Here is a 25,615-nt window from a genome sequence, read left to right as displayed (position 1 = left end):
AGCTATTCATTTTGAAAAATATCAGTGAGTCTAGCAGTTGTAGATGATGGCAAATATAACAGAAAGACTTCTACCTATGTTTGGAAAGGAAAACATAATCATACAATACAGTCAATCTGTGTGAGAGAGAGAGAGTGTGTGTGTGCATCTAGCAAAGTGAGTGGGAGAGTGATGTGACAGAGTGCAAAGAAAATGAAGCAAAAAGTAAAGAAAGCGAGGCAACATGAGATAATGTGCAGGCATTCAAAGCAGGAGACCAGATTTCAAGGCAGGTAATTAAATGATCTTTGTGAATGTTGCATTTTTCATTGAACATCACTTATTCATGCATAAGATGACTGGTGTTTCTGTAAACTGTCTGAATGATCAATGGCCCCCTGTTTTACACTCTTGTAGATTATGTTAGTCGTCTTCCCTTCCTCTCAACCTTTCTCTTCATCTAATTTTGAAAGGGTCTCGAATTGACAATCCTGGCATTTTAAACATCAAATCTAGGCTGTGTGGATTGTCCTGAAGACATGATGAGAGCAGATTTGATCAGGATGACTCATGCACCTGGGTGAATGTTAAATACATTAAAATCAAAGGACCAAATTAATTTTTCCAAAACAGATTGTCTGACAACTTGGAACAAGTGAAACTGTCTGACATGCAACCCTTCTTTCTTCCAAAATTATTAAATTGATTTTATTAAATAACTGGCTGTAACAACTGAAGGATGTCACATACTAATGATACAGAAAGCCGCCAACAGTTGCTCATACAGATTCAGAGTAAGTTATTAAACTGACAACATCATACACTATATACACTATGTTGTTCACTTTGAGCTGCTTTGAAACCAATGTTTTTTCAGTGATAAAACACAAAAAGTAATGTGATTTTATAATATCTCAGAATAATAATGAAAAATAAATTTAGTTGTGTTTAGCTGTGACATTCTCTTTTTTGCACAATGGAAAGCTGATATATTACTTTATATTTACGGCAATTTTCAAGACTTTACAGCTTGAAGAATAATAATAAATTGATTGATTTGATTTAACCCTCAATCATACCTCATTAAGATGGCTGACTAATATGTGGTAAAAAGCCATGGAGGACTTCCCCCAGAAAACTTGCTAGGCCTGGTGGCAAAGGTCCGGGAGATGTGGTCATCTCTCAATTTGATACCATCAAAATGCCAATACGACACCGAAATGATTGTCGATTGAACAGATTGATGAAGGGACACCATTTTCATTTTTGTGCTTGAGTGGTCCTCAGTTCATTGAAATGCAGTATGAAACATAAATGGCAGATAGGATAAATGCCCTGCAGTGGTTTTACTTGAAAAAGTTAACTGTATTAATTAATGAAATAATTAATTTGAAAGCAACTTATGGTCTCCTGCCTGTTTGAGAGTAACAAATGAGGGGGATGTCTGCAACAGTTTCTCTGCTGCACTGTTAGCTCCGGGGAAAAGCATCATTGTCCAAGACACTGAGTGGGTGCACAAACAGACTGAGCACAGAGTTTATTCTTTCTTCACCACAGACTTGGTTCAGGTTGTTCAATGCTGCAGTGTGCGTTGATCAGTCGGCTTCGTTTGTTACTTCTGCAGTTCGCTGCTCTGCTAACATTAGTCTGAGGGCGAGTTCACATTTCATAAATACTTCACATTTGTCTCACAAATGTATGTATTTAGATCAAAACATGCCTGGAACCACTGCATTTTGCCAAGATAAATTGCAAGACAACCATCAACATCACCTTATCAAGTTAGATTTACGAGAAAGGCCTGGTGGGGGTCAGTTCAGGCTCGGTGTCCGTCAGGCATGCAACGCACTCTTTTTGACAAAAATGTACTTTTAATTCTTATTTTTTTTCATTAGGAGAGATGGAACCTGAGTTTTGTTTAATACGGTCCAGATGTAAAGCTAAAGATCTAAAGACATTTTTTTAATTAGTTAACCAATTCTGTCTGAGAGGTTTAAGGATGAGAAAGAAAAAAATGTCAGCAGCTACTTTCAAGTCATGTCTGAAAAACTTCTGCTTAGACTTCTGCATTGTTAGTCTTCAGTCTTTTTTTGCAGTAATTGTTTAAAGCCTTGTGGAACACTTAAATCACTTCAGCTCAAAGCTGCATCGACACAGTCATTATCTCTCAATCAATGAGATCGGTTCAGAGAAAGAAAGCGAGCGCTGTGAACTAAGAGGCACAGCAGAAGAGCACAATTTCTGCTGCAGCAGTGCTCCAACTGTTTTGTGCTTACAGTCAGACAGAGACTTTATTATAAAAAAAAGAGATCATTTTAGTGTGATGTTAGAGACAGTTAAGAAGTCACCGTAACAGCAATCCTCAAACTGAAACATTATAGTTAAATTCTCACATTTATATTTGAACCAAATCCTGTATAATTCAAGATGCAGCTGAAGTCTGGGTTTACTGAATTGGCTAGAAGTGTACAAACAGCAACAGAAGTGTTTCCCACACTTTGAAATCGTGGCAGCCCACCACAACATCAACTTTGACTGCTACATATTGATTTTCTATTCTTGTTGTTGTTGTTTTACTGTTTAAATTGCCTAGCATCGTACTTCATTGTAGAGCTACGAACAGCTCATTGATTCACTCAGCCCCTCCTTGCTCCTCTTCCTCTCTGTCAGTGTGTATGACAACAGACTCATCTGTGCACACTCTCAGTCAATACATCAGTACATAATCACATATGAGAGGAAGAATTATTGCTGGCTTTCCCCACAAAAGAAGCCAAATTGCTGAGTCGAATCATTCTGCTGCATAAATTTGTCCAAAACTGATGCACTCCAGTTTTCTCTAGTACCTGTAGTCACTTCTTATAACTTCTAAAACCCAAATATTAAAATAAGTTATTACCAAGCATGTAGTAGAGCCTAGTATGGACAGCTGTGAATTACCCTAGGAATACAGATGGGCTGTCGAGGTTAGCATGTTGCACATAGCTGCTAGTCAATGTCATGTTTAAGCTAATTCTTTAACTCTGACACTCAGTGTTTTGCTTATAACAAGGTCTCATCCTGAGGAGGCGCAATCTGGACAAGAGGTTCTGCATTAGCAGAAACTTAAAAAAACACACGTGGGAAAGCCGAGAAGTCCGACCAGTGTGATTAGCTAGCCAATTAATTTGTTTTGAATATTTCTAGGCTTCAACCAGTGCTGCTGTGGCTGCTGAAGCAACAAGAGAGGGTCATGAAGGGATAGCTGTAGCTAATGAAGACAGAGATGCAGAAGAGGAGGAGGAAGAGGAGGAGGAGGAGGACAGCAGCCAACATGCTGCTGTGGGAGAGCCAGCTAGTGCAAAAGAACACACCACTGAATAATATATACAGCTGCTCTATATTGTTGAGTTTGTTGTCACAGAGTATTTGGCTATTAGAATATCTGCAATGGAGCACATTTTATTATATGGTACAGACTACAAATGTGTCCACAGGAGGACTCGATGAAATGCTTTCCACACTTCTTCATGTCTCGTCATAACAAAATGTGTCTCTGTGAAGTGGACTGTGGCAGTGCATCAACAAAGTATAATGCTAGCTGATAGTGACCGTCAGAACAACTACGTCCATTTTCTCACACAGACAGACACAGATTTTTCAATTTCCGCCCTTCACAATTCCAAACAAGCATTTTAACAAGGCGCAGAGTGTCACTCAAAGATGCTGACACGCATAAACACACACGCATTACATCTAAACTCAGCATTCTCAAGTATCTCTGGACTAATGAGAACAAAATGTATACTGGAGACACAAAACGGACAATAAATGAAGCAGAAATCAGAAAAATGTAAGAGGAGTTAATCAACACCTTTAACAAAGGGGAAGGAACAGAGAGTGGATGGTAAGAGGTAGTGACAAGAAAGAAAAATAAGTAAAGTCTTTGTTCTTTTGTGCAAACATATGGATATTACTCAAATTTCTCAATAAAGGATGTCCTGACTTTGCCAGATAAGTGTTATAATAATAAGCACATGTGGCTTTGTACACGAGTATGTGAAAGATGCAATCCTGGCTTATATCTTTGGCCTTGACTTCCCTCCGCTCCAACAGGAAGTGAGTAATTTATTTATCCATTCATTCGCGTTAGAAAAAAAAACCAACTCGCCTCTAATGTCATGGGGCTTATTTAAAGATAATAGCTCAGCATGAAATATGAATTAATTCAGTCTTCAGTCTCAATCATGCCATTTTGTTTAGAACTCCCCAAAAGATAGAAAAACAAACAAATAAGAAAAGCCATTATAAAAAAATGACAAAAAAGGGAATAATCATACACTACATCAAGTTTACATAACACATAGGAGTGGGAGCCTAGTGAGACAAGAGAAGGAAGCTTTTTTTGTTTTATTTTTCAGAATATTTAACTTGAGTGATGAGTGGAATAAAACAGAGCATCTCCGAATTCTACAACAAGAAGAAAGACATTCATCACAGAAATACGAAATGTGACAGCCCACCCCCGCCACACAGCCGCAAAGTTTTTCAGGGTGAACAAAGAGAGATGAAGGATAGCTAAAAAAAAAAGGGGGGAATTTAGGAAGAAGGCTTATTTCTTTTTCTCTCCCAGGCTGTTTGAGTCTGCCTAACCCATTCTTCCAGGAAGTGAAATCAAATCAGAAATCATTCAGTTGTCCAGTAATGTATTTTCCTCTTATTTGTGTCACAGCAGACAAAGAGCACATGGCAGAGAGGTTAGACACCACTGCATGGACAAACACACAAAATGACTCAGACTTTTTCTTTCCAAAGATATGCCATCACGTTGCAGTTCAAATACAAATCAAACACTGTGTATACTCTCTGTGTATTGTGGAACCACCAGAGTTGCACATGCTCATGTGCTTTTTGCTTTGTCACAGACAACCCTCTGTAACAATCAGGCTGTATGACGATGATGACAGGTACTTCATTCTCACCTTCCCTTTCTCTTCTCCTTGCCCAATTCGTTTGCCTGATCTAGTGATAGACACCCTGTGTGCCGAGCATCTTTGCAAATAAAGACTGTTTTTAAATAGGGATTCTGTTTCCGAGTTGTGCCATTAAGTCCTCTTGCCAGTTGTTACGCAGGTGACGCTTTCCCTGAAATTTTGTGTCAAAGTCAGCACCTGCATTTTCATTTCATTAAGGCATCGACTGACTAATACACAACGGTCAGCATTATGCAGCACACAAACCGAGAAACAGGAAATGAGCGATGAGCCCTAGGCGAGCCAAAGATAAACTATTATTTTCTATAAAACAACAAAGTAAGACCCAGTGAAAAACAGCAGGCCCATCCATCAGCGATGATATCTCAGCTGACAGGGTCAACCCCAACCCAGGCCACAGGCCAATACAGCACATCCGGTTCAGCTTAAAGATCTAAAATGTGTAAAATTGTAAATTATGTCTGTGTAATATAATACAGTGTAATATATAAGTAAATTAAGGGGATATTCAATAATAAGCTATGCTTTCTTTTTGATACCCGTACCTATTGATAAGCCTGTTATTTGTTGTTGTTGGGTACACACCTTGATATTGGAAAGATTTTGAAAGACTTCTTCTAAACATTTGCTCAAAAGATTTTTTTTTTTTTTTTGGGCAGAAAAAAAGTTCACCTTTTTTATTTGGAATTGGATGAAAAAGGAAAGCAATTACCACCCCAAAATCACTCTACTGGGAATACTTATCCTTGAAGAGTGTCGATCTGTTTATGTGTTTGAGCTTGTGAGAGACTTTTCACCTGCTTGTTTCTCTGAAAGTCAAGCTGCCCTTCCCTCCCTCAGAGTTTATGTTGTCCGCCTTCCCACCATCTGTTTGACCCGCCCGTGTCTCGCTCAGTCAGTCAGTCTGTCTGTCGTTATTGAAATCGTCGGGCCGCTTTGTGCATACCATAAGAGTATGAGCACACGTGCACAGTCTCTACGGTTTAGGTGATACGGCTTTTGTGTGCGAGTGTGAAAGCTTCAAACTCATCCAATATTGTCACCAAATAGAATGGCTTAGGGGAGGATTTCTGAAAGCTCAATGTCAATTTCCTCCCTTTCTCTGCTGCTATCGACACTCAGTTCAATATCGCAGGACAGCTCTGAAATCCCACAGGAAGGAGGAAAAAATGACTACAACAAAGATAAGGTCCGACAAACTGTGCTGGAAATTGTTCGTGCAATAAATCTGAAGTAAATAACAAGCACTAGACAACACAGGCATTAAAGCAACTATTAGCGTCATGTTTTTTGTGATTACTATTTACTTTAAAATAACTGATTTACAGAGAGTCTTGAAAGTCTTGAAAGTAGACCTTTTGATTGTGAAAGCTGGCTTTCATGTCAAAGTATACAGATGCTTTGATTCTAGATTTTAACTGTTTAACTCTTTCTTAATGACTTAAAATAAACAATCACCTCAGTTGGACAATGAAGGACAAGTTATTAGGGCTTGAGAAGTGATGTCAAAATCACATTAATACAGATTTAATCAGATTTCTACGATGCACAGCCTAAAGTCAAGTATCAGTCTATAACTGGAATTGAAAACATGAATTTGAATTTCTAGTTTGAAAGACATACAGACAAATATGTTGAGTTGTATTTAATTACCAAATCAAGACATTTCTCTCTTGTATTACTCATTTTATTCTTGCATATTACTACCAGGTTAAAAGTAAACTTTTTTCCTTTTCTCTCTCTCCTTTTGTCCTCAGTGGTGGGGGTCATCATGACTATCAAAACTGTATTACTTGTCAGTCTTTGTACTCAACCGCTTACTCAGTAACTCCGTCATGAATTAAATTTGTTGAAATTTGGTGAAAGAAAAACAGCGCAGCCTCTTCTGGCCAGTAGTTGATTGCGGTGATGGAGGACAAAGTGAATTACTCCATCTCCCAGGTCATAACTTAAACACAAGATTAGCATTTGAAGACAGAGAGGCTGAAAAGAGAACAATATTTAAGTGAGTAAAAGCTTTTATCTGAAAGCTGTCACCCTTTTACCCGATCATTAGAGAAAACAGCTTCCATCAATGTCTCCTGTTGACCATATCCTCTGAGGGAATACAGGCTCATACTGTTCAGTGAAATTACTGCAGTCAAGGTAATCACAGTGGTTTTAATCCTCTACAACAACTCCCATGTCTAAACAGCACATTCACCATTAAAAAAAAAAAAAAAAAGCAGGTTTATGGAAATTACAGCATCGGTGTGAGATGGTTTTTGATTCAGCCGCTGCTAAAATTGTGACTTGAAAGATGTTTCAGTATTTGCCACAGCTGCACTTGCTTTTTCTCACACTATTTTGCATCAAGAAAAATTCAACATGGAAATCTGAACAGGGGTGAACCACGATGAATAGCTAATAGGCAAATGTGCTTCACCAAAAAACTCCCATAAGCTTAGACCGTTCTGTAGTCTTAGCTCAAAGGCCATGGCTGACTTCTTGGGATGCACAATATCTAGTGGACCGATAAATTATTGGCAATAATAAAGGCAAAATTTATATTACTGGCTACTGGTTGATCATGAAGTTATAGGTGATTAATAATATGAAGCACCAGTTGACATGCACATTTAAAATTGGTTTGTGATCTGTCAATAAAGACACACGAAGAAGAACAACAAGTGCAGCACGCCTTGTAGCATTCGTAATATCAAACATCTGCAGCTGGGTAGTCACCTTCCTTCCATAATCACCATTTTAACATTAAAAACAGCATAATACAGACACTAAATGTATTATTTACATGCGAAATAGTGGCAGTGTTGCTTCACAGTGGATAACACTGTAACCATCTCGAACATTACTGAATCTCATTTGTGCAACTGGACTCAAAATATTTGTGGAACTCATGTGTGTTTGGGCCTTTCGCAGTTGGAATAGGGTTAAATTGTGAAGTTTTAAGAGTGGCTTTTCTAAAGCATAACATCTATTAATTCCAGGCTGTTATAGTCATTATTGTGCTCCTGACATTGTTCCTATTTAAGAGAGATTTTGATGCAAAGTTTCCATTTTCTTTAACTTTAACTGTTGCTCAGAGGTATCATTGTCTCTTTCTGCTTTTTCAGTTCTGTACAGCGTATTATTTTCCATTTACATAATATTACTTTTTTTGCAAAACCTTCATACAAAATCCAATCCATTGATAAAAAGGATTTTCTACAACCTAAAGGCATGAAAGACCATTCAAAAATAAAAAAGGTAGTCCTGTCAGCAGTCTCACTGTATTGAACCGAGCCTGAATCAAAAATGAACACTGACAGCTGTATCTTTTTTTTTTATTGCGCTCTTATGCTAATCACTATTCACTGTCCACATTAATCAACTGATGGTCTGGTTTTAATCTCCACAAAACACCATCACACACTACCTAAACTGCTAGGAGAAGTTCTCTTTATCAGAACTGGGAGACACCAGAAACACTGTGGGAAACTCTCTCTGTGGAAATGTAGATTCTATTAATAACATCACAGACAACCTAGTTACAGAAATAAATAAAAGTTTTCACAAGTTACATATAATGTAGGCTACAACTAGGCCAATTAATCATTTTCAAAGAGACATAAAAAAAAGGAAACCCCAACATTAACATTCAAGTGAATAATCATAGTCATTCATCACTCGCACATTGAATTTAGCGGAATCCTTTAATGTATTTTAAGGATAGATGTGATCCAGAGTTACTAATCATCCTGAGTGTTCTCTATAGCTGCGAGCACGTGAGCTGACTGTGGGTGTTGATGACAGTATACAGCTGTGTGAGACCGTGGCTGGCTTGTATGTCAGTAATGGAATTATGAACAAAATCAAATGAAAGTGAACAACTCTACCTTGAAAGAAAAGCAAATGAGAGAAAAGAATAGCAAAACACACAACAACAACGACGTACACACTCACATACATGTACGTATGTTTGCATGATCTCATAAAGAGAAGCAAACACTTTCCGCTAAACAGCTGTCCAAGCACAATACGACAGGATAAAAAAAAAAAAAATCTAAATGACGTTCTGCTCGCTTTGCCTGCAAGGCTGTGCTGACAGTGCAACACTGCAGTAATCATATTTCAGAGCACCTAGGGGCATATAACAGCATGCTAACCCACTAATACTCTTCAGTAATACAGACTGTCAACCACGTGATTATAGTAAATGATGACTTTGACAATACCTGCCCAGTTTAAGCACACAGTTTAACAGAGACTGTCAACGTGAAGTAATAATCTGCATCTCTTTTTTTTTAATCTTTGGTACCAAATGCTTATTGCTGTGAGGTTTGTGCTCTAAATCTTTAAAATGATTATCAATATCAAGTTAAAAATGTGTATGTGTGTGATTTTACACATGAAGTTACGATTATCCATCATGAGGAGTGGGTTGAAGGGGGTTGTTTTTCCGAGGCTTACTTTAGCTAAAGAGATGTTATAAAAAACAGTCTCTAGAATCCACACAACACTGTACAATTAGAGATGTTTCTGTTGCCCAACCCTAACAGCTGGATTATCTGTTAGGGTTCATGGATTATCTCCTCTTCTCAAGAACAAACAGACCTGGTAATTTAAACCAGTAACTCTGAATAAAGCAGTTTCACATGAAAAATCAGTGTCTCTCAGATGCTGTTCGGCAGACACAAAATGTCAGGAAGGGGCTGCAAGCAAGTGTAGAACTTAAGATGCAGACGTGTCATGCATAAAATCCTTCGTCTGTTGGAAAAAAATGAGTTAAAATGACCAAGATCTAAAACCTGACAGTGATGTGACTTGAAGCGGTTTGAAGGTAGTCAGCTATAGATATGTTTTAATGTCCAGCCATCCAGGTTGTAGCTTCAACTAATGTTGCAGTACACGCAGTAAATTGGCAGTGGGGACCTGCTAAAGAGCATTGCTACAGTGAAAAATGTTTTAGATCTATTCTTTAATTAAAAAGACATCAGATAAGTAAATAACTGGCTGGACGATGAGATGGATTAAAACATGAGTGGAGGTAGACATAGAGAGCTGGACTTATTTTTGAGGCAAGCAAGTCCATAACCTATACAATATTCATGGAGTGATGGCAGTAAGAGAGAGTGACACTGGTTTTAGCTGCAGCCTTGGCAGACACACCACAGAGGCAATCATTAATCATTTAGACTTCCCTACAACCACACTGTGCATTAGAGACTTAGTATACAGGAAGTGCACACGACATTACACTTGCATGTGTATGTGCATGTGTGTCTGCTCCAAAACCACCCACCCACAACCATGTGATGAACACAAAAAGCTGCAAGCATACACACAAAGTTATATGCATCAGAGATTTTTTTCTTTCACAAGCTCTCAAATACATACACACACACACACACACACACACACACACACACACACACAAGTTTATGAACAAAACTGCTGACATTTGGACAAACAAGCACTAGACCTCATCACTACACTGTGAGCTGTTTTTGGAAGAGGTGGATGACTGGGATTGTAAAATAGAGAAACATAAAAGAGATGTAAATGATCAGGGTAAGAAATGACAGCAAATGCCACTGAAGAAGTCAGACAGGAGAATGGTGAAGATATGAAATCACAGAAAAAGGGTGAGACAGTGGGGAAAGCACGAGAGAAGGAGGTGAGAGTCAAAAAGATGGAAACAGGAATTGACATTTGACATTTAAAACCTCTTTAATGAGTCACTGAAGCTGGGTGTGACACAGACGGGAGTAAAAATAACCACAAACATCAACACAGAATGGAGAGCAGCGATGATTAGTCGATCAGCTGATTATTCAGTGGAAAGAAAATTATCTGGCAACTATTCTGATGATCAATTAATCATTTCAGTCATTTCCAAGCAAAAATGTCAAACATTTGCAGTCTTTTTACATTTCATAGGTCATTTAGGACTTTGGCCTCTGAGAAATTGTCATTTTATAGACTAAACGACTAATCGTAAAAATAATCACTAGAAATCATCTATAGCAAAAATAAGCGTTAGTTTCTGTCCTTATAGAAAGCAAAAGACACACCACAAATTTCTAAATGTGAAGGCAACACATCATGTGGACCTGCAGAACAAATAACAATAACCAGACATATGCATGAATCAAACTGAAAAAACAAAAAATGGAAAAAGACAGACATACTCAGAGGGTACAGAGGTACGCAGGCCGATGTGACCAACTAGATCCTGGCTGGCAAAAAAAAGATGCCCAGAAATAGCGGCAGCCTCCGCCTCTCGTGTGCCCAGCCCTGCCTGCTGTGACATTACCTGCCTACCACCGCATAATCATGATGAATCGCTCTGGGGCTTGCCGTTGACCGCTCACACCGCCAAACAATGAGTGGCAATGGGCAAACATCACCACACCACACAGGCTCTCCCCCTTTATCTTCTCTCTTTTTCTGTTGTCTGATTTTCATTCTTTGCCTTATCTCCACCTCTTTCTTCCTCTCTAACATCTAGCTTCTCCCCTGTCCTTGGTGTCTACACCACCCTCCTCCCTGTCCCTCTTACGGCCTCTTCCTCTCGCCTGGTCTGATCTTTTTCTCTCTCTTGTATTTTATGATGCATCTCTGTCCTCCATCTCTTCTTTCAAGCTCGACGAGAAAGCTGCAGGTTCAATACACAGAAGGACACTGGAGGTGACAGCATAATAACAGTAAACCTGATAATCCCGAACAATTGAAGAATTCTGCTGCAGTGCGAAGCCATGACAACATATATCAAACCATATTCACTCTGCTCTGTGGATCGGGTAATTAGATACAACTCAACACTTTAGACCTTAGACATTCATGTGGACTTTCATAGTGTCACCAGCATTTTCTTCATGGCATTTGTTTGCTACATCAATTTTCTCTCAGCATAAAAAATATGGTTGTGAGGTCACTACGGGGGGTTGATATATATGGACTATTATATTGTCATAGTGCCATGGAGAGCATTTTCAGAATTTAATAAGCCAAGCCACATTACTCTCAGTAGTTTGTTTTAATTTACCACTGGGATCAGGATGGTAAAGAAAACATTGTTTATCATCACTTTCCTCCTAAAATCAATATCTCGACAGCAGGGATGAATTACATATTCTGCAATAATAAAAAGGATAGCATCAGTACCATCAGTTTTTCCAAATCGCACCATGGGTACAAAGCTGTCCTCATTTCTCAAAGGAAGTCAAAATAACACCAAACTAAAACAAGAGAGACTTCTGAACATAATGACAATAGCAGACAGAATGCCTGTAAGAACAGTCAAAATCCAAGATGGTGAATTTCTGTCATGACTCCCAAAGCAATTACTGGTGTTTTCCTTTTACTTTGCCTCTCTGGGCTGCTGTCTAAATAAAGAAATGACGCTTGAGAGACAAACAGCACGTTGAGACATAAACAGTGTAGGTCTTTAATATTGTAAGATACCTCAGTCTAGTTGGTAACAATATGAGCAATCCTCCGGTATCAGTGGTCCAAGCGGGCACAAAGAGGGGAAGAAAGACAAAGGTCAGCGGGGGGTTAACAAGAGGAGGAAGCTGGTCATCTTCTCTCTGATTCGTCTCACCCACAAGCATCTGTCTGCTGCTTTGTGGAGCTGCCATCTTGGACCACTCACAACTGATCCCTATTACTGGGGAGGACAGAAGTCTTATTACAGAGGCTGAGGAGCTGCTAAGTGAATGTGTACGCACGAGTGTGTGTGCATTTGATTGCGTGTGAGGGCCATGGGGGCAAAGGGCAGCTGTGGGAGAGACGGTGTAAAGAAGACAGGCAGAGCCACAACATGCTCATGTCTAATAAAGGCAAACAGCTGTTACATCCCTAAGTTACAAGCTTGGAGCTGCCATAGCTGCTAAAAGGAGTACTCTCCTTTCTGATGACGACTCAGAACCATTTTCTGGCCAATTACTTTAAATAAAGGGCAATGGGTGAGTGGTCACCCAGGCCGAGAGGAGACGGAGGGAGGAGAGAGGAAGTGTTTTAATGCTAATACGTCCCAAACCAATACATCAGCATCAGCAGTAGGGCTCTAATTCTGGTTATTTCATCTGTGACCCTCTCCTCCCCCCTACACCTCCTCCTCTCTCTGCACAGAATTGTCTCTGGGGCACCGCATTTCCGTTCCAAAAACACTTTCTCCCCATAAATATCTATCTCCTGTGACATGTAATGAAATGTAATCATAGGTTTGAGACACAGCCAATCCAAGCTTTAAAGGTGAATGATAACTTACATGCAACACAATGTAGGCTTACAGATGACACATTTATCATCACAACGTGCTCCATTTCGACCCAGTGCTTTATAAATGTGCAACATATCTCAGTAACATAGTCAGTGTTGCCAGTGCATCACATAAATGGTAAAATGAAAGCTGTAAAGTTTTTATTGCCTGTAGAGTTGAATTTACTCATCCAATAATCTGGAAGAGAAAAGCTCATTTCTGACAATAGTGTTCAGGTGAAAAAGTAAAATATTTAGTCTCAGGGGGGTATTAAGCGTATGTTGCCATAGTGAGGAGGCTGACTGTTGTTTTCAGCCGATAATTTTTGCTCTCTGCTGTGCCAGTATGGTGGCGCTGTCTTTTCAATGCAATACAATAAAGTGATTGTGTGCTTGTGAAGAAAATTGACTATAATTACAGAGGAAAAGTGCCACAGAGATATGGGGGTGAGCAATCCCCACACAAAGCCTTGGCATTTTAATAGAGATTTAGCCGTTAACAGCGGGTTAATTGTGACAGGTAGACTGAAGAGGATGTTCGTACTCCTTCTTGCCAGGCTTTTTTGTTTGGCAGACCGTCATTTCTTTGATCTGTGAGCCTTTGTCTCTTGAAAAACAATGCATAAAAGTTTATTAAAACAGAGAAAAAGTCATTTCACTGTTTTGCAGAAACATAAAACAAATGTTGGCGTCTGCTGCATTAGTCTAATCAAAGAGAGGCAGGCAGACAAAGAAAGACATTTTAATCAATTACTTACCATTTCATTAAACTGAACTATTCAGAAACTGATGCAATAAATGATGGGGGACATCATTCTTAATATCTGCCGCTGACAAAGACCATAAGCTTAAAAAACAGAAGCAGAAATGTGCAACAATTCCATATTTTGAAAAGTGTGTAGTGAGGCATTAGAAGAGTTTGTGACTAGTTTCATCCAACACAGCTCCCCAGCACCTCATATGGACACTAAAAAGTCTTCAGAAAGAGAGGAAGACTCACATGTGAGCCATGTAGACCAGTTTTTCCTTGTATCCTTGTAGGCGGAAGTATCACTTCAGACCAATATGTCATTGTCGCATACGAGTGCAAGAGGCTGTGAGCTTTTGTACATTACAGAGTGCCCAAAGGCCCTGGCCGAGCTCTCGCCTATAGAAAGAGATGTTTCATTTTGCATTTGCGATTACCAATGTCAATCGATCAACAATAATGAGCTCGAAAAAAAACCTGGGTAAGCACCATTATCACGCCGCACAAAAACAATGCTGAAATTGCAGAAAGATTAATAGGATTTTTTGCTGACAGAGAGCAGGGTTGTAATAGCAAAAGCTGTGGACCGTGAATAAAATAAACAGAAAGTGTCATTAAGCCAGAGTAAGTAAAAATTAAAACTCATCTGTTGTGACATGGACTTGATGGGAAATGTTGCTACGCTGACACAAGAGTCGTGGGTGGTAAAACAGTGCTCATTCCTGAGGGACAAGGAGAGAAAGAAGGGAAGCGAGAACGAGACTGAGAGAGGTGGAAAGCAGAGAGGTTGGGTGTGACAGCTTGGTGGAGAACCAACAGGAGGATGAACTCAGCAATATGGTTTTGGTTGAAGGGTCAGATGAGCATATACAAAGTGTGGAGGAGGAGGAGGACCAAATGACCGAGAGAGCAACGACAGCCCATACATCAAAAACACTGCAAATGGAAAACACAAAGGCAAAGATGGGGGCCAAAATACAAATACATAGAGGCTCTGTTCTGACACAACCGAATTTATGGATCATGGAAACATGCAGTATGTGATTCATAATCACTCTGCTTGTTTAATGGGAATACAGTGTAAATGGTCTCATAAGCCCTATGCACACAGTGCATCTTTCATGTGGACAAACACAACAATTTATACTCTGAAAAGTATATATATATAAAAAACGCTGATAACACCAATGAGGTCATTAACTCCTGGGAGAACATTTTCTGTTACAGACACCAGTGACTCAGGAAAGTCAATATTTGAGCAGGTGTTAAACCATAGCAGGTTTTGACGGTACTAAGTAGGCAAATAAGCACAGATCCAGGAATATACACTATATAGACAGAAGTATTGGCACCTGACCATTACACCAACAGGGACTGTAATAACATTGCATTCTAAATACATAGACAGCTTTGCAGCTTCCATTTGTGAGCATTTGTGAGTTCAGGCACTGATGTCGGACCAAAAGGCCTGGCTCACAGTCTCTGTTCCAGTTCATCCCAAAGGTGTTTGATGGGGTTGACGTCAGGATTCTGTGTGGGCAAGTCAAGTTCTTCCTCACCAAACTCATCCAACCATGTCTTTATGGACTTTGATTTGTGCACTGGGGCTCAGTCATGCTGGAATAGAAAAGGGCCTTACCCAAAGTGCTGTGACAAAGCTGGAAGCATAGCTTTGTCCAAAATGTATTGGTATGCTGAAGAATTAAGATTTTCTTTCACTGGAAGTCAGGGACCAAGCCACATAAAGAGCTGTGTCTGGATACTTTTGTCAATATAGTGTCTGTAGTTAATATATGAGGAGGACACTTAGTTAAAGGATATGACAGTTGTTGTGTTCAGACTGTATCAATTTGCATTTGGAGTTCTGCAACAGCAAAACTAAATAAATGATATATTTTGTTATACTAGGTTAGCAATGTCGCCTCACAACAAGAGGTTCAAGGTTTGAATCCTGGTCTGGGGCCTTCTGTGTGGACTTTGCATGTTCTCCCTGTGTCTGTGGGGGTTTTCTCCGGGTACTCCGGGTTCTTCCCACAATCCCAAAAACATGCACATTAGGTTAAATTAGGTTAGTGTGATTGTGTCTTTGTGTGTCAGCCTTGTGATTAATGGATGGATGGAATTTATTTTGTGTCTAACTACCCAACTTGTGCTGTACATAATGATTGCTGAGGAGCCTCAGCAGGGTGAGCAGAACCAAAAAACAAGAAAAGAAGAAAGTGTGTTTTGTCCTTAAGTACACTTTCAAAAAAAGGGGGGGCCCAGAAAATAAACCAGTTTCTCTCATTCCCTTGGTCCACAGGAATATTTCAAAAGAATTAACTGCCCATTTCTAATTACAGTATATGATTATTTATTTCATAACTTCAAAATTTTTCCCACTTCAGTGTGGATTAATTAAGTAGGATTTGAATCAATGAAAATGGATTTCTTCACTATTTTATCAAAAAGATCATCATCTTTCAGGGGAGAGTAAAAGTAGCACAGACATTAATACAGTTTCTACGTTGCATGATATGTAGAAGTGTGTGTTTAGTTCTCAGTCTGACAAACTAATCTACTTTTAATATGCCTGCAAAGCAGATTTTCACTCCTTTCCTTGCAACATAACATCACATTATAAATGTAATCTGAGCCAGAGAGGCATGACGCACCTAATTAGCAAGTGTCTCAGGAAGACATATTGCTACATGATAAGTTGCCGCGCTGGATTTTGCACAAACAATCCATTAAACACTCAGAGAGACTCGGTATACAAATGTGTTTTACACACACACACACACAAACACAGATTTGGCTGCATCAATGTCACCTCAAAACTCAGTTACACTTCAAAACTACAACATCCAACTGATTTGAAAAGGAAACACCAGAAGAGACTGAGTAAGGAAGGTGAAGGCACAGAGAGCAGATGAGGAAGAGTACTACAAAGGAGACATGAAGGGCAATGGCAGAGGTGAGGACAAACTCTCTGTAGCAAGGTGAGTCTTAAGTCAGGAAGCCCAAACGAAGAGGATTAAAATATGAAAGTGATCTGAGCAGGTTGAACCGGGGATATTTGCACTGAGACACACACACACACACACACACAAACCCTCGTATCTAATATGCTGCTGCCAGGAGAGGAGAAGAAAAGAGGCAAAGTCAATGACACAGACGGCGACAGGTGGGATTCTGGATAGATAGAGAGTCCTAGAGGAAGAAACAGGAAAACAGACAGAGAGAAACAGATAACTCATCAGACTGATGACTCATGAAAATTAAAGCCTTTCTTCTTGAGGACATACTTTCATTTTCCCTCCCTGCTGTGATTCCTTTCTTCCTGAGCAGCGACTGTAGCTTCAGGTACACCAGGTGCATGAGTCTGTGTATGCCTGCAGATGTGACTGAAGGTGTGAGCAAAACCCAACAAACGCTCTCTCTTGTCTGTTCCACACACACACACACACAGTTTTGTTCTGTCTCCTCTCAAAATATTCCTTTGTTGTTTTAAAAATGATTGGTTTTTCAGTCACACACTGAGTCGCCTTGTAGGCAAAGTGTGAGAAAACTTTAAAAGAATTCCCTTTAGCATGACTTGCAGTGGCGCCTTGTGATGTTACACTATGTAGTTTCACTTTGTAGCCCGTCTCTCCAACATTCATGAAAACCTGTGGTTGTAAAACATCTCCAGAATCATATCTCATGATGGAAAATACCTGGCTCTTTCATGGTTGCTATGGGAGGGAATCAAAAGCAATAAAAAAAAAAATCAAATATAAAGCTTGAAAGGGAGATGACTCAATCGATGTGTGTATATCTGTGTGTGTTTCTTATATTTATTTGGACGTGAACACACACCACAATGTACACGCTGCAACACATTTTACTAGGTGTACAAATACACAGCAGGCTAATAAGTTTGTGTTGAAATTATAATTAAAAGAGCGCGCAGTGGTGCATGTCTTCATAACTTCAGGCTTTATCATGAGTCACAACAGAGCGCGGTCTATTGTTTAATAAAGGATTGCTAGGCCTGTATACATAGAGACAATAGAAAACATTTCAATGACACCAGCTCATGGGACACAGCAGAAGCATCGCACATCACTTCAGTCTGCTGTTGCTGCTTACTGCTGCTCTACTCGGCTGAACTCTGACTGAGGACCAGCTGTTTTCAAAAGTGGTAGTTTTACACGCTCAGACTCCACAAAACTAAAAAGACTAAAAATACATCTCATCTATCTAACACAACTCCTCCATAGAAGGTCAGTGGCACTCATCCTCCTCCTTGTTTGCCCTGGGACGTGCTCTTGCTGCCAACATTAAGGCTATTTTTCTGTGTTTTTACATCAGTGAGCGCAAACAAGCTAAATTGAAAAAACAGAATCATTTTTGCCTCGTTGGGGAAAATCTATCTAATGTATCATCAAAATTTGTCAGAACTTATCCTATGCTCTCTTGGGCCACAAGCACAAAACTCAAGGCTAAGGATCTTAAATACAAATGAAGGCTTTTGTCACAGCAATAGGGCCTGAAATACTACTACCCATATAACATGTGTAGCAACCATGAGCAGCGTTCATTTGACCCGCTGAGTGCTGATCACGTGATTGCAGTTAAACGAGGCAGGTGTGAAGCCTGCCAGCATGCATTGGAGTGTTAAAATCATATACTGTGCACAAGTACAACCAACTGTAAAGTACAGCAGAAAAGTATCCGTTTTAAACACCATTAGAAATGTGTCTACTGAGGAAAGGACCGTTTGAAGACGCTCCACTTCTGAAACCTTATTTTAATTGCAGCAGAGGCACAATGGCGCTGCCAGGCAAACTGACTGTGACGCAGCTGCATCCAGCTGATATTACATTGCATCGAGTTAATACACCCTTCCCACTGAAACCCTGATATGTTCTTAAGTCGGACTAACTGAGGCTTGAGAAAAACCTGGAGATGAATTGAAATAACTGAGTAAATATGCTAGACATCGCACTGAAGAACTGGTCAGTGATGACTGCAGTTCTGACAGCAAACAAGCTCACAAGTCCTGCGACAGAGTCATGTTTCACCAAACATGTTTTTTAAGAAAAATCTTTATCAAAAATGACAGGCAGCCACTGAACCTGATTATTTAGGATTAAATCAATATAAGAACAGGCCTCAAACTTTACACACAGTCTTTGGATGTTGTAGGGTCTGGTTCTCATTCTCTTTTCCACCTCCAATGTCTCAGAGTAAAATCTGAGACTTTCTCCTCTCTCATTACTTTGTCATCTGTGCCAGCATCTCCTCTACAGAACCAACTCAGTCATTTACACACAATCAGCCACCTGGTGCAGTTTCATGAGGAAAATATGTGTGTGTTTATTAAGAAATGAAAGAGTTAAAGCGTATACGCAGATCGTTTAAGGTACAGGAGTGTCCGAGTGTGTACATGCATTAGTGAGAGAGCGGCAAAGAGTGTGTGAGGGTGTCTCTCAGACGCCAGCACTGCATGCAATGTTTATCCACCACATATTGAGCTGAGCTGACCAGAAAGTCCCACCGGAGCCACTGGACCAGCTGGTGTAATACTGGCGTACACACACAGCTCTAAACACCAACTTTCTCTCTCTCTCTCTCTCTCTCATCAGCACATATACATCATCCAATGGCAGCCCTTCCATTTGCATTCCTCCACCTTACGCCTCATCAGATATATTATAATTAGACATGTTGAGTAATTAACAACCAAATTAGGGCATTAATTTACATATTCATCCTCATTTGCATTACAGCAGCACCTGAAAATCCTAGACACACTTATAAATGCCAGGACAGTCTTTTTCAACACAATTACCCACACCGATAACTCATGCACACACCTTTTCCACACAGCAAACGTGGGGATTTTTTCAGAGAAAAAGAAAGAAAAATATGCACAGAGCCAGAGCAGGTAGACAGAATATAAATGGGAGTGAGGAGGGGGTCGGTAATAGAGGTACGCGAGATAGAGTGAAAATGTGACACTCTCCAGATGAGACAAGGCAAAGTAAGACAGAAAGAAGACTGCCTCGCCATTTATACATCTCACTTAAGCCCATAAAACTTTGAAATTGAATCCATGACTGTGAACAGAGAGAGAGAGAGAGAAAGGGAGAGATGTGGCTTTGCAAATCAGAACGAAAGCTGTCCAAGCTTGGAAAAAGAAGAGAGGAGGAGAATGACGAAACACTTCTCTCTCTCTGTGACATTTGCCCTCTGAATGGCATCAGCTCAGCGGAGCGGAGCAACCAAACAGTGATGCGGAGTCGAACGGAGAGAGAGTGAGACAGTGAGAAAAACAAGTGAGAAAGCAGAGAAAAGAAAGGGAATAGAAAGGACATGAATGACAGTAAAGAGGAAAAGAGCGACAGGACGGGCAGAGCTGCTCCCGCCAGACATTGTTTCACCAGTCATTGCACAGAAGAGGAAAACCTGAGTTATGCTTCTGCGTTCCACATCGCTTTCACGATTTATGTTCCACCCAGGATAATGGAGCTAGACGGCTCTGTTGAAAAGACACCCATAAATCTGATCTTGTTTTCGAATTTTTTTTTTCCTCCCTTTCTTTCTCTTTCAGCGCCCCTCTAATCCTCTCAGTCTGTGTTCTTCAGCATTCATTCTGCCCCGGTCCATTTCCTGACTCCTTATGTAAAGGTATTTGGCAGCAAACCTTTGTCTCATGTATGCACTGTATTCTGCTGAGCTCAGGGAGCTTGTAAATGCCAAATCTACACAAAAACTCAGTCTCTGCCCCTGTCATACACCATGCAAACATCTAGCCAGCACACAGAGGCCTTGATCTAGTCCTTTTAAAATGGAAATGAGTGCAAAAACATCAAGTATTATCACATTTTAAATTATATTGCTATTTTTGCTAACTCAAAGCAAATCTTTCCACACCATAAAAATGTTTGGTAACACATGATATTTGACCTGCAGACCAGATTATTTATCCCTTGCACTGCATAGCCAGAGACAACTGTAGAGGTACACTTGTATGTACACCATATAGCAATCACATACCCCTTTGACAATTCAAATAATCATTAAAGTTTTTAGAGGAGACAGCCTCTTCCTATAAGTTAGTCTAAGCCTAGTTATCCCTCGCTATGGCTCACGGCCATACGGAGGTCTTTTACAAACAGGGAGGGGGGGGGATGGTAATGTTTGCCTGAGCGCAGACAGCCAGTCAGCCTAGCACTCTCACTCCAGAGACCCAATTAACACCACTGTAAACTGCCGCTGCCCTTCATAGGCAACACCAGTCAACGCTGTGCGTGTGTGTGTGCGTGTGTGTGTGTGTGTGTGTGTGTGAGAGAGAGAGAGAGAGGGAGAGGGAGACCCAGAGAGAGGGAGAGTATCACAGGGTGAGGATGAGACTGAATACAACAGCGTGACCATAGCTGCCCTCCCCAGGCACTATTCGATTATCGTAGACAGAAATCATCATTAGATCACTGGCCAACCAGCCAATCATGACCAACAACATAACCGCTGATGTCCTCAATAAACGTTGTGTTTATAGTGTTAATCATCTGAAAAGCACCCGGGGCGTGTAAGGCTGTCTCCAGGCTGTAACGTATAATCTGGTGAGTTACGTCTATCGTCCCAGTTGAAACAATCCGTCAATTAGCGTCAACCGATTAGTTGACAACAAATAAATAAATAGCAGACAATCAATTAATCGTTTAAGTTTCAAGCTAAAATAACAACCAAATTCTCAAATTTAATTTTGTCATTTGTGAATGTCTGCTGATTTCCCCTGTTTTATGTAATATATAAACTGAATATCTTTGGATTTTTAAATGTAAACTCTACAAAACAAAAACATTTGAAGGATTAGGCCACCTTTACATGCTCAAATATCAATAGATTAACAGGTAATGAAAATAACCTACACCCCCTGAGTCTATAACGTCTGTTATACCTTGTTTTGATTTCTCCCAACCAAGTCTACTTGACAAACAAAGATGTAATTTCCCACCAAACTGAACACCTGTCCCCTTAATTGCCATGTCCGCCATTACGTGAACTTTGACCAACTAGTCAATAATTCCCAAGACAAAAACACAAACAAACACCAAGCTGCTGAATACTGAGCAGAACTAAACTGAGCCACGAAAAATACGTAAACGAAGTTGTTGAACGGACGTTCTCCTTGCCAACTTTGCAACTCAAACGCGAAAAAGCAGTCGAACATTTCGAAAGCAAGTTGGTTTTCTTCCATCTTTTTCTTTCTCGTGTCCATACCTTTTCCGCCGAGAGCGCAGGTGTGGCCCCAGATGAGCCAAAACAGCAAAACAGGGACCGCGAGGGTCTGCATGGCTGCCGAGTTGTGCAGGTGATGTCTCCCCGTCCTCTCTCCTCTTCTGAAATCCCGGATCACCTCCCAAGCACGAGGATATTTTCAACTGGCCGGGCGCGCGAGGGATCGTCGAAGGATAGAGAGACAGCCACTCTGTACTTTATATAGAGAGAGAGAGACAGAGAGAGAGAGAGAGAGAGAGAGAGAGAGAGAGACGTCTAAATAGCGTCAATGAACAGCATTTCTGTTGTTTTATTTTCAAAATAAAACAACAATCGACTGTTAATGTCGAATAATGTTGAAAAAGTATACCGAAACAAAGGCTGTATTTACACAGGATGACAATTTCAATCGTTTTAAAGAGTATTTTTACATCTGTAATGATTATGGATTCTCTGAAATCGGTTTCCCTTAGGCGTGACAAAGTGTACACTTTTATGTTGAAAAGTGAAAGCGTCCTTTTCGGGCAAAACCTGACTTTAATTGGTAAACTTGATCAAAAGAAAAGGCACAAGTGATGGATAGGAGGGAGTGTAGGGACCGGCTGAGATGAGTCTGAATGTGTTGGTAGTTTGTTGTTAATAGGGGAAAGTGATTGATTTTGACAACCCAGAACAGGGCTGCTGTAACCCAGAGTTAGCTGCCAGTGATTGCATTTCTCTACACGGATTCAACTACAGTTATTCAGTCAGTCTGATAAACCCCGAGCTATGGCAAGGTAAGACACCAGAAAATGGAGCAACGAACAATTTATGGGAGCTACAGGATTGCAATAACATGAGCACACAGACAAAAACAAAGCAATGGCTGCTGCTACTGCTAATTGGGAGCTGTTCAACCAAAAAGTAATTTTTTCCCTTTTTACATGAATTATTGGCAATGCCTGAGGAGGTGAAATTACCCAGTAGTCACAAGGAAACATCCAAAGATGTATAATAACTAACTTGAATAAATGACCAAGTGTTCATATTATCTTTAGACTTGACCTGCAGAGTCCAAATCCACGTGCTGTATCGAGCTGACCAATTCTGATTGGAAACTGAGTAACAAGGTGACAATTTTGACTGATATCAGAGAAAGTCAGATTAACATTTGTTTGACATGTGCTCGTTCTTGTAATAGATGAAGATACAAGATCAGATTGGATCTTAGATGAAGAACCACAACCACCACTGATGATGAGGAGAAGAACGAACCATCATGGAGGGACAAGCCCTTGCAAGGCAGATAGATAGAAGAAGTGGCTGATATCAAGAAATCCTGCCAAGGGCTAAAAAAAAGACTGGACTGAAGGACAGCACAGAAGCACTAATCATGGCAGCACAAGAACAGGCACTTAGCACGAGTTCAACAGAGGCTGAAGTCTACCACACCTGACAGGACTCCAGGTGCAAGGCGTGCAAAGATGCCCCTGAGACAATTCAGCACATAACAGCAGGGTGTAAGATGCAGGCAGGAACAGCATACATGGAAAGCTGGTATATTACACAGGAATATCTGCACTGAGTATCTGCTGGAAGTCCCAAGGTCAGAATGACCAAGCTAAGATCCTGTGGGACTTCCGGACGCAGACTGACAAAATGATGATGAAGAACCAAGCGGACATTGTGGCGGTCGACAAACGACAGAAGAAAGCAGTGATGATAGGGGAATGAATCCCAAGCGACAGCAACATCAAGAAGAAGGAACCCAAGAAGCTTGAAAAATGCCAAGGGCTAATAAGATAAGATAAGCTCCTTTATTAGTCCCACAGTGGGGAAATTCACTCGAGAATAGGAAATAAAGGTGCAGAAAAAGTCAAATAAAAAGTAAAGTAAAGAAGGGAATATTTACACAAAAATGTTTTTTCTTATTAAACTATCCAAACACACACACACACACGCATGTCACTAATTAAGGACTAATATGAACTGTGATATATATCCTTTTTCATTTTATTACAGCGAGACTCCTTTCATAATCGAATGAAGCAGCTGCTACATGTGATGTTTTTCCAGCTGTATCCTTCTAACAAGAGCCCGAACAGCATGGCTATACTCCCCCTCACCAGATTTGAGTCTTTCAGTTTTCACCCTGTGGCAGAATCACTGGTTTTCTCAAACGGCCGTATGTTTTTCAATTATTCCCCCCCGGTAAGTTTTCTGTTGATTGTGGGTGTGTGTGTTCTGGGGATTAGAGAGTGTGGGGGGGTGGAGGGATGGAGGGGGGGTGGAATCAGGCCTCAAGTGAGTTAATAGGATAACAAAGGTAGAACACACACACACACATACGCAGGACTACATTTACATGCACACATACAGTCACTTACACACACATGCTCCCAGTTGGCTGTCTCCATGGGCAGTGGCAGCTAATTTACAGCAGAGCAGTGACAAGGGAAAGACGGTGGCGTCACTGAAATGTTGCTTTACACATTTTACTCTCAATATTTCATAATGAGTCGGCTACTTGTCTTTCCCACTTCCCTTTTTATTCCCCCAGCATCTCTTGCAAGCCCAAACAGTTTATGACTAATAAATTATTCAACCGTTTGTGACTGATAAATTATTCATCTTATTAACAAAAATATTTATTCATTAAGGTACTGGATCCTCACAGTGAAAAAAAAACAGCTTTCATTTTGCTAGAATTTCTTTCCCCCAAAAAAGCATAGAATGTATAAATGTTAACCCTAAGATTATGGATTGTTCAGTTCATGTAAGTGAATTCATGAAGTGCTTTTCATATAAACAAACCACTGAACCAGTGGCATTAGTGAGATGTTTTCACATCCATCTGACAACTCAAATTTGACTTGGGTCAGTTTCATGTTATTGTATTAGTCACAAAACTATCCAAACCTGAAAATGTTTCATCACCCACATACAGTGAATCTAGAGGCTCCTTTTCTGTCTATTTGCACAAATTCTGGTGTGGCAGGGATTACTGGGAAAGATAACAACATACATACAGTTTTCATACATTTATAATTCCTGTGGCCATAACTCTGTTCACCTGGCAGAGTTTACTCAATTCTCTAGTTGAATATACCAGCCGTGAAATCTCATGACATTTGCTTGAGCTCATTTTGTACTCAGTTATGGGTTGCACTTCAGACAGTCAGTTAGTGTTTGACAAAGCTTCCCCTTTTCACGCAGTTAACAACAGTGTAATTTATGTGGGTATTTGATGTTGTGCTGCTGTAAAGGTCATCTGATGATTAAAGTAGGTTTATTCTTAGATGATGTTGTCCTCAGCAGCAGAGGCTCAAGAACGTGTTAAACTAGAAGCCAGTTTAACAGACTAAGACTGCTCTCAAACAAGTAGCCACTGTAACACGTCGGCTGTCTTCTCTGTGTGTAATTACATGACCTTAACAACTGT

The 25,615-nt window shown here is 40.2% G+C and overlaps 1 protein-coding gene across 1 annotated transcript in view; it reads right to left on the bottom strand.

Moving 5' to 3' along the window:
* Positions 1-22,420, bottom strand: part of clstn2a (calsyntenin 2a) — a 127,754-nt gene extending 105,334 nt beyond the window's left edge. Inside the window, exon 1 of the mRNA XM_046408520.1 lies at positions 22,198-22,420. Coding sequence (XP_046264476.1) covers positions 22,198-22,270 — 73 coding nt within the window. The 5' untranslated portion in view covers positions 22,271-22,420. The remainder of the gene's footprint in view (positions 1-22,197) is intronic.
* Between the last annotated feature and the right edge of the window lie 3,195 nt (positions 22,421-25,615).

The sequence above is a fragment of the Scatophagus argus genome, chromosome 13 (genome assembly GCF_020382885.2).
Source record: "Scatophagus argus isolate fScaArg1 chromosome 13, fScaArg1.pri, whole genome shotgun sequence".
In the NCBI taxonomy this organism is placed as follows: Eukaryota; Metazoa; Chordata; class Actinopteri; family Scatophagidae; genus Scatophagus; species Scatophagus argus.
This window is presented reverse-complemented; position numbering and strand designations above follow the sequence as displayed.